Source organism: Etheostoma cragini, chromosome 8 (genome assembly GCF_013103735.1).
Source record: "Etheostoma cragini isolate CJK2018 chromosome 8, CSU_Ecrag_1.0, whole genome shotgun sequence".
NCBI classification, from domain to species: domain Eukaryota; kingdom Metazoa; phylum Chordata; class Actinopteri; order Perciformes; family Percidae; genus Etheostoma; species Etheostoma cragini.
Window position 1 is genome coordinate 8,367,909 of NC_048414.1, and position 10,295 is coordinate 8,378,203.

Here is a 10,295-nt window from a genome sequence, read left to right on the forward strand (position 1 = left end):
CACACACACACACACACACACACACACACACACACACACACACCCACACACACACACACACACACATTCATAAAGTCTGAGTCTGTTTCTGGTTAGAGACGAGTAGAGTGTGGGCTATTTCAGAACACAAGTGGGCCTGCATCTATCAGCTGGAGCTGACATAAAAACACACTGGCCAACCATCATTGATGGAAGCAAAACTAAGGACTGACAAACAGGAGGAAAGAAACAAAGTATAAGACCCAGCTATGACAGGAGGGAGGAAAAGAGGAGAAAAGGAGCTAAGGGAGGAACAGGTCTCAGCCAATGAATTTTAACAGCCTGGGGAAACAATGGTCATGAGAGGACGAGAGGGAGGAAAAGGGAGGAGAGGAAGAAATATGATAAAAAAGTATGTAAACAACAACCTAATTTATGTATTTATGTACTGTATCTGTGTGCACGAGCATGAAGAAAGAAAACGGCTGCCCTTATCAAAACATTTGCTGTACCGTACATTTTCAATGGAGTGTGAAGTGCTAATGTAGCATGGTGCTAAATATAGCAGGCAGGGTAGATTAAGTGAGTTAGTGACTCTTTATGTGTGTGTTTGAGTGTGCGTATGTGTGTGTTTGTGTGTGTGTTGGCTACATATGGGGCAGAGCTGTGGATATAAGATAGGTGTTTGTAACTGTGTTCAGGCACGAGACCACTAAAGCTGTCGTCTCCATAAGTGAGACAGAGCTGCTGCAATTTTGGAAGTAGACTTTGATGTTTTTGAGGATAAGTTCTAAACGTGTAAGTGAGACATTTTTGTTATGGTTCTCTGTTTTTTCAAAAAGTGCCCCAGTTACATAAGCCCATTGTATTACTGTAATGAAACCTTTGTTGTCTTTATGGCAGACTGTGAATAGCGTCAAAATCTGATAAAAACATGCTGACAGATTCTTTTTTTTTGGAACTCAGTCAAAGCCTTTGGGTGCTTCTGTCAGGGCTGAGCTGGTGCACGTACGCGTACGCATATGCTATAAATCCGCTTCCTTTTGACTGTAAAACACTCACACACAATGGCACAATCACGCACAAGCAGAGGAAGTGACTGGTCATTATTCATAAACAACTAGGTGCTCATGTGCACAGACGCATGTCTATCTCATGATAATGCCTAAGCACCTGAGCACACATCCATTACAGATGAAAAGGTCAGATCTGATACAGTGTAAAGGCCTTTCTTCTTTCTTAGTGGACTCGCGGGGGATTACAGGAAGAATAGAAAGTTTAAATAGCTACACATATTATTCTTGAACTATAGAACTGGACCCAAGGCTCTCAAAGACTATTGTTTTACCCATTGGTGGGGCTCTGTGTGTAATACTATTTCTGCCAGTTGTCATGGAGATGCAGATACACTCTGGAGGCCCTTCCTGTTGTTTGTGTTTGGGTTGTTGTGTTTTGGAAGGATAACATTTATTGGAAAAGTAATCAGAAAAGGCTATATGTGCATATTTGCTCTAAAATGAAACACAGACAGAAGCTGACTAAAGTCAGTGGGTGTGTATTCTCAATCCGCGGCAGAAAAAGGTATCATTATGCACCGAAATTACTGTGAGATTACATCAATTTAAACCGTAGCTTTCTAGGTTTGATTAAACCATCTTGAGGCTTCTTTACAGTGTTGACAGAACACATGTTTGCCTTAAATCAGTCAGGTAGACCTATAATCTCTGTTAAAATGAGTCAGACCACACTAACGAGGCACTAGTACTGTGTGTGGTTCAGCTGTAAACCCCTGCCTCTGTGTACTGTATGCGTGTCTGCATGTGGCCTGCGGTAAGCAGAGAGGGAAAAGTATGTTAAGATCCTCTAATAAAAAGAGTAGATGATCTGGATTTAGAAACAACAGGGATCTCCCTTGGCAACTAATTAAACACAACTGCCTCCAGTACACACGCTGCTATTTTACAGCACAAGTTGAAGTCACTTAGTCGCTAATTAATAAATAATAACGGTTGGTGTTGAAAAAATCAACCTTTTTTACAGTGACAAAAGACGGTAATTGGCCCATAATGTCTCATAATTAGTGTTCTGCCTACCCTCACTGACTCACAGTCCTGAGTCCCAAACCTGAGCAGCAACTACACTCTGAATCACTGGTTATTACAGTATTACTGGACTGACTGGGTAATTGACTAATCCCCAAATAAAGTTCTCTTCCTCTGGTTTGCTGAAATAGCGATGACTCTCATTACTACCATAACATATGAAAAGCTCCTAGTGACCTCTATGAGTCTCTCTTCCAATGAGACACTGAACAACTTTAGAAATGAGTCCACCTTATTAATGGAAAAAAACTTTGGGATTTAGTCAGTCTTGTGTTGCATTAAAAAACATGCAGTTCACATATCTCATCTGGGTCAAGCTCCTTAGACTACTATCTTACTTGCGCTATGGGGAGGCCCAGTCTCTGCTTCTAAATGTGTGTGTGAGGGAGAAAGAAGCAGAGAGGGAGGAAAGACAGTGAGGGGGTCAGTACAGAAGCTTAACGGACCAATGACTCACACTGACTGTTGCTATAGCAGCTGAATGCTTGACAAGTCTTATGTGTGGGAATGCTATTTACTCTTTCATTCTTTCATCTCCCTCTAAAATATCTTAAACCCCTCTCCTTCTTTGTTCTTACCACAGGGAAACATGTAGATACATTGTATAGTAAAAAATCATTTGTGACATCTTCCCAGGTTTCTCAGCAGGTTTCAGCGTTTGTGTCTGTGAGTTTGAAGTTGAGAACTTGGGAATAAGGGAGGGTTGGTAAACAGTGGTGATTTGTACTGGAATGCACCCGTCAAGATGCACGCACACGCACACACACACAAACACACACACACACACGGTGCACAATGTTAGCGGCAAACAGGAAAGGTGTTGCAGAAAGAAAGTATTCATTAGGGTGGTAAGTTCAGAGTTCAATCCAATTCCTGTGTGTGTGCACGTTTATTAGTATTAGTATTACTTATCAGTTTGTGTGTAAGTGGGTTTTGGTGGACGGTCAGTATGCAGGGATGGTGTTAACCCCATTAACACCCTATAAAACAAGGCTGAATGCCAGAGATCAAGGCCCTACAGACGACTGGAGGTCATAGATAAAGTAAGAAAAGCTTTCACAGACAACCCACTGGTTGCATAGACTGGGAGGAGAACCCATTCACAGAAATAAAAGAAGAACAGGATGCAAAACATTCCAAGACTGAATGTCTCTAGACAGTAGTATTTGTATAGCAATGTTAGGGCTCTTCCCAAACACAATATCCTGACTCACTGGATGGAAAAAAATAGACAGTGGTGACCATGAAAAGATGTCCTTGTAAAGTTAGATGTTACTGATATAACGCAGCTACTCACTTTTTTATAAAAAGGCAGCTGAAAGAAATTAGGTACCAAAAACGGAAAGATATCTAAGATAAGTCTTACATTATATACAGGAGCAGAATATTTGGTTATTAAAACATTTTGCAATTTTGGAAATTGTACATACTGCTGTTTTAAAACTCATTGAAAGACTAAAGTGAAAGCTGTGCAGAGGACAGGAGTTTAGTTTGTGGTGCAAAGAGATCATCATCTCACCTTCCTGGGTTTGACTTTGTCTTGGTGGTCATACTGAAAGATGCCTTTATAGCTCAGACCCAACCACCATGGGATCCCCTGCTTGTCCTAAAAAACAGAAAAATACCTCAGGAAAGGTTGTACATATGTATGGGATTGATTGAGAGAGTAATGGAAAGAAGGACAGTTAAAGAAAGACAGAGTACAAATAGCTTTGAACCCCATCATATCTCCAAATCCCAAACTCTCTCCTCCAGAGTCAACAGAAATGTGTGTGGTGTGGTGTGTGTGTGTGTGTGTGTCTGTGTGAAAAAAGTAAAGGCAGAGTAGTAAAACTGTACCTTAACACCATAGTAATGTACTCCATATGTGGGGAGAGACTCTACAATGCTCATATAACTGTGAGGAGCAGAAAGAAAGACTTGTAAGGGATACAGCGTTCCATAAAGTGAACAAACACAACCAGAGATACATAAACACACTTACTTTACAATAGCTTGCCCTCTGGACTGCCCATTGAGCTTCTTGTAATGCTCTACAACCCGGTCTTCACTGTAGGACAGTACAATAAAATGAAAAAAGAAAAAATATTTAGAAGGGGGAAACAAGACAAATAGAGTGTGTGCAATATTGTGGTGGTTTGCTGGATAGCTAACTGGTCTCTCACCAGTAGGCTAGAGATGGGTGCTCCTTTAGGGCCTGGGTGGGCAAAGCGGGCAGCTTTTTCAGGTCCGACCTGGTTGCGTCATTACTGTAAGGGAGAAACCGCAAGACATGGTCAACGCTACTTCTGCAAGGACAATCATTCTCTGCTGTAGGCCACAGTTTCATTCAAGAACTGACTGGGAGATCCCACTGAACTGTAGAAAAAGGAACACTTCAAATTTGCAAAACCAAATATTTCCCAGAACGGAAACTATTGTTAACGTTGTAAGGATGGTGGGAAATAAACTAAGGTTAGTCAAAGAGAAGAATAATCGCTGACACCCTAATTGCTCTTAATTTCAGCGACTGGGCCCCGCTTATCTCAGAACAGCTGCAGAGACACTGACAGTTGGAAACAGGAGAGGAAAAAAAGGGACACAGACATAAATAAAAACAAGGGAGAGATAAATAAAGAAAGATAAAAGGAGATACATGCGGGATGGAGGAAAAAATAACCGCGAAGGCAGAGTAAATGAGACAGGGAACAAGAGACTTGGCCCCAGATTCAGTTTTCAGGTCTTAATACTCTACTCTAATCCCCTAGCCTCTCTCCAGCCTCCGCCAAGGCCTCCGAGGAATGGGGAAAGCCCTGGGAACATTACAACCTATGAGCTAAAGCCCTGGAAGAGTTCCCATCCACCCTGCCCGTCTGTTCAATGTGTGAACACAGCTGTGTGCCCGGTTGATTTCCATTCAACTACTCATTAGGTATACATGGTTGTGTGCACCACTTTGGCATTGTACTTGATGAAAGGGCAAGCAAGGGCTCAATTTGAACAATGCAACATGTGCACCATGGCATTGTAAGATGTTCATTTTCACAAGTTACTAAATCACATTCTTAAAATCAGATTTTTCTTTGAGAAGTCTGAAATGGAAACTGAAAATCCAACTTCTTTCTAAAGCAGATTCATCTGTAGATGTTTAAAATACTGATATCATTGAAAGGCTGAATCCACTACCATCAAGAGAAGTGCTCCTGTGATTCAAGGAAACTCTTGGAACAAATGGTTTGAATTTGACAAAGGAACACTAATTCACACTCATTTTTGGAATAATGATAACTACAGAGCCAATACATTAGTGTCATAATGGGATTTTTTAGAGGAGCAGTAGTGACAGATGTAGTGAAACTTAATATAGATGTACAATGTATGGTTTTGAAGACATGTGCAGAGGGTCTAGAGCTTTTAGAGAAGGAAAGGTATTTGTGCGTGGGAGAAAGGGGATAAAGAAAAGGGGGAGGAGGGTGAAAGGAATGTCTCCAGAGTGTGTCACATTCCAGCCCTCCGCAGGATATTGTGTTTATTTACTCCTTTCACCGGCGGAAATGAGGTCAGAGGTGATGAGTGCTGCGGTCTGTTATCATCCCTATATAAAGGGATGAGGAGATGAGGAATGACATACGTTTAGGCCAACATCACACAGATGTACATCTAATGAGCCACATGTGGACGTAGCTCACATGAAACATGTCCATGACTGGAACGTTCCATAGCTATAGAGTTTAACTAATGGGAGTTTGATGACTTATACTTAATCTGATATGTTTGAAGTGAAGTCGTCAGTAAAACATTTCATTTTCTGGTGGTATATTAGAAAATCTTTCATGTCCTAATGGTGAACCCTGTCTTAAATTGGAAGGAAGTCACTCCCAAGGAAGACTCTCTGTCTTTCATTACACACTGCGTTGAGGCCCGCACACGTGCATGCTTTTTTCACGAGTGGCAGCATAGGCTGAAAAGAGTTAAGCAAAATGGAACAGGGATGGCAGGAAATAAGGAGGGTTCAGAAACAAAGAGAGTTCTCAGTGATGCACATCAATGCATAATGGAGCAGACGGACCACTGATATAACTTCAACTGCCATTCTATGCTTCTCTCTTCTGAATCAACACGTATAAACCCAACCACCTCTGTCACTAGGGAAGAAACTTAGGTGATGAGACAGATTATGTAATATAAAAATTGGCAAAGAACACTCCAAGCTACAACCTTTTACTTTCTTACATGTCCACTACATCTTTACAAGTTACTGATGTGCTTACCTGGTAAAATCACCTTTAGCCTCCTGTGGAACAGAAAGGGAAATAAAAAAGTAAAAGTATTGATTAAAAAAGTATTGACGGAAGAAAGGATTTACATATGTTAGATATGTGAGCAACAAGCAGTGACCATAAAATGTGCATTTATAATCTGTTTGCATTGGTGAATGTGCAGTCAGGTCTGCTGTGCTGGAATCAGAGAGACACATTAAACCTTCATCTGGAGTGAAACCTCTGAAAGTCTACAGACCAGATACCTGATACTGTGCATCTGCACCTGCACGGAGAGCACACTCACATACACACACACACACACACGCACGAATGCACGCACGCACACACCACACGAAAGACAAACCACGTAGCCAAGTCTAGGTGTAATATGACCTTGCACAGCATCAGTTAATGGACTGACCTACTCTGAGAAAGGGATATGAGAAAGAAAGGGCTGGCGTCGAGAAGATTTTGTAACGTAAAAGAGTTTCCCTGCTGCTCTATTTTATATTAGCACTGACTGACTGCACCAAGAATTTAGCTGGTAGCCAAGAATTTTGCTACCAACAAAGAAAGTTCAGGTTTTTAGGATTTAAAATCTCCCAGCGTCATTTCAGATTACAAAGAGATTGATGACGGTAATAGATAATGTGAGCGCAATCATCGTCAGTTAAGACAGAAATAGATAATTTGAGTTTAGTCATGGTCAATTAGAATCAAAGGCTGGTGGAGACATTTTGGAAGAAAACTTGAAATGGCAGAGCAACAGCAACTGGAATAACTAGTGTGTTTGGCTGCATGTGCAAACAGTGAAAAACAACCTACACACACACACACACACACACACACACACACACACACACACACACAGTCGTGTCTGGCTAGCTTTGAGGGGACCAGTCACTGACATAATGCATTCCCTAGCCCCTTACCCTAACCTTAACCATCAAACCTAAATGCCTAAACTTATCCCTTACCCTTACTCTAACCATAACCATAACCTAACTCTAACCCTATTCCTAAAACCAAGTCTTATTCCTCAAAAAGCCCTTTAACGTTATGGGGACCAGCATTTTGTCCCCACAAAGCTGTCAGGTCCCCATAAGTATACTGTATTCACAGTTTTTGTTCCCCGCAAATGTAGCAAAACCTGGCCGACACACACACACACACACACACACACACACACACACACAAACACAAACACACACGCTTTATCTTACTTGTAGAATAAAGGAAGCCAATTCGAAGACAACATCACTGTCTACTTCAATAAGCTCCTGGAAGAAAAACAGAAGAGAGTACAGGGGACATGAATGACACATTGTCTTACTGCTGGCAGCGAGTAAATAAATAAAACACACTGTGCAGAGTAAAAGTGGACATGCCTCTGATCATCATCCATTTATTCGAGATGGATTGCTAATTCCTTTCATCCCCCCACATGAAACCCCCCCCTCCATTTTTCCTCTCTCCCTTCTCTAATTTCATGACCTCTTCATGTGGATTGAGCTCAGCGATTAGAGGCAAACTGAAGGGGTTTGGCAGAGGGGGCTTAAGAGTGGAGGGTGGGCATGGGTGCTCTGGTTACTAATTACTTAATCCATTTTCCAAAGATGTGTGTGTGTGTTTTTACTGGTTTATTGGTTATTTGAGGACATGGACATTCCTGGGGAAAAGGTAAAGGAATGGAGTCTTTATCTGGATCATCATTAGTGTTGTTGGTTATCTTTTGGTGTTTGTGCATGTTACACCGACCATATGTAGGTACATGTACATGGAATGCTAGGTCTGCATTAAGAGGGAGAAGGGTTAGTGGGCAGTGAGCAGTGGGTCAACTATGCCAGGAATGCTCCCTTTACAATTCTCCACGTAATTGTTTGGGAGATCAGACAGCCAGGATGAAACACTAGAATGAACAAACCCACCCTGGGTGTACCACCCAGCGTGGCTAGCTACACATTGTCACAAAGCGTGTGCTATTGTACTGTATCCCACAGCACAGTAGAATCTGTCTCAATAAGTACACTGTATATGTATATATCAATACAAATGAGGTAAATGTATAGCCTGATCTACCATGTTTTAACTACTGTGTAAGTGCAACATGTTTTCTAAAAAAAATACTATGTTATATTTATTTTCTTGCTTACTTTTTGCCTCTCTCCCTTAATGGGAATCACCAGGAGAGCTGGTAGAGAGATCATTGGTGTTTAGCTGTTGTTCTTATCAGGGGGACTTGCGATAAATGAGCATTGAGGGATCAGGTATCTCTGCCAAGGACATTTTAACAGAGCTACTGGTGGGACTGTACCAGAAAACTTTTGTTTGTGGGGCAGTCTCTCCCTGGCTACTTGGTTACATAGTCACTGCTATTTGAGTCTCAGTGTCCTAATGAACAGTGCAGTAAGACCGATGCGACACGTGTACAACGAGGCTTAAACTAGACAACCTAAAGCCTCCAATGTACGCTTAGGTTTGTTTTACTATTTGACAACATTAACTGAGAAAGGCACCCATGCATACCCCTTGTATACGAGAAACCTGTGAAAGATGCACTATTCTGGACATGCATTCAACAACCGTTTGAGCCACTCAAAACATTGAACATTACAGATGAGAAGTGCTGGCTCTATGTCAATTGATGGATGGGACACTGTATTTAAATGTACTGGATTTGGCTCTAATAAAGTAATGTGGCTTATAATATTATCACAGCTTTCAACAGGGCTTTGACTGGGATGTTTCTGCATCTTTTTTTTCCCTTCGGGCCACATATGCCCTCCTCTGGACATGACAAAAAACTGCTTGACATTGGTGTCAGGCTACAGTATAGCTATTCACAGGGTAGCAGACAGACATGTGATAAGAGAAAGTGAACATTTTAACTGAATAAGACAGTCTTCCCTCATTGTAAGCAAACGTGCAAATGGCCTTCTCTGAGAGGAATGCTTTAAGTCAATCACCAAATGTACCAACATAAAGTCCTATACTCCACATAATTCTAACTTTAAATAGACCCATTAAAAGCATTTCAGGATAAATACATTCCTCCATTATCAGAAGTCAACAGTATTAGGAACATACATTATGGCAACTAAATAACGAGTTTACCTTGTAGATGATGGACTTTGCATTAAGGAAAAACAGTTCAATAGTGGCATTGTCCTTCAGGTAGGATATACTCTCTATGTAGAACCTGTAAACATAGAAGGAATAGCTTCAATACATGCAATATGCGACAGGAAAGGGAAAGGGTCGACCTTCAGTCCAAGAATAAGATCAGTGAGGTTTTCATTATTTATTTTCGTCAGAAACAAAAATAACACAAAAATAATATAGGAGAACGAGTTAAACATGGATGCTGTAGTATTATCAAGTGAACATATAACAGAAATGTTGCAATGGTTTAAATCTACAACCTAGCCCTACATTGGCTGTGTTTGGGGTGCAGAGCGATGAGATTGTTATGTCCAACAGCAGTGAGAGTGTTGTTGCTTTTGCAACCCTAATAGCACGACGGAGAATACTTTTGGAGGGGAAATCATCTGCACCACCAAAAGCCTCCAGGTGGCTTTTTGACATTATGATGTTTCTAACATTAGAAAAAATCTAATTCAACCTCAGAGGAACACCAAGAAAATTTTACAAAACTTGGGACCCTTAACTGACTTACTTTGAAGGACTTACTGCTCTTCCCTCTTCATAACTTCTGGGGACATAGGGATGGTGGAGCAAAATGAGTACATTATACGTTACCAGGAGTAACAGTAGAAAGATGTTTTTTTTATATTTTAAATTGTATTTTATATTTGTTTACTTTGTATATACTTTTTTTATATATATATTTTTTTTCTTTCTTCCCCTCGGCATAAGGGTTTGTTGTGGTTGGGACGGGGTTAATAGAAGGGTGCCTTGTTACAATTGTCATTGTACTGCTGCACTGTACACTATACCTTCTCTAAAATAATAA

General features: G+C 40.9%; 1 protein-coding gene across 11 annotated transcripts in view; it reads right to left on the bottom strand.

Annotated features, from left to right (window-relative positions):
* Window positions 1-10,295, bottom strand: part of frmd4a (FERM domain containing 4A) — a 99,701-nt gene that overhangs the window by 14,509 nt on the left and 74,897 nt on the right. For all 11 annotated transcript variants that reach the window (XM_034879842.1, XM_034879849.1, XM_034879850.1 and 8 more), the window contains exons 5-11: window positions 9,437-9,521; window positions 7,546-7,602; window positions 6,332-6,354; window positions 4,247-4,330; window positions 4,066-4,131; window positions 3,921-3,978; window positions 3,601-3,687 (exon numbers count right to left, since the gene is read on the bottom strand). In XM_034879842.1, coding sequence (XP_034735733.1) covers window positions 3,601-3,687; window positions 3,921-3,978; window positions 4,066-4,131; window positions 4,247-4,330; window positions 6,332-6,354; window positions 7,546-7,602; window positions 9,437-9,521 — 460 coding nt within the window. The remainder of the gene's footprint in view (window positions 1-3,600; window positions 3,688-3,920; window positions 3,979-4,065; window positions 4,132-4,246; window positions 4,331-6,331; window positions 6,355-7,545; window positions 7,603-9,436; window positions 9,522-10,295) is intronic.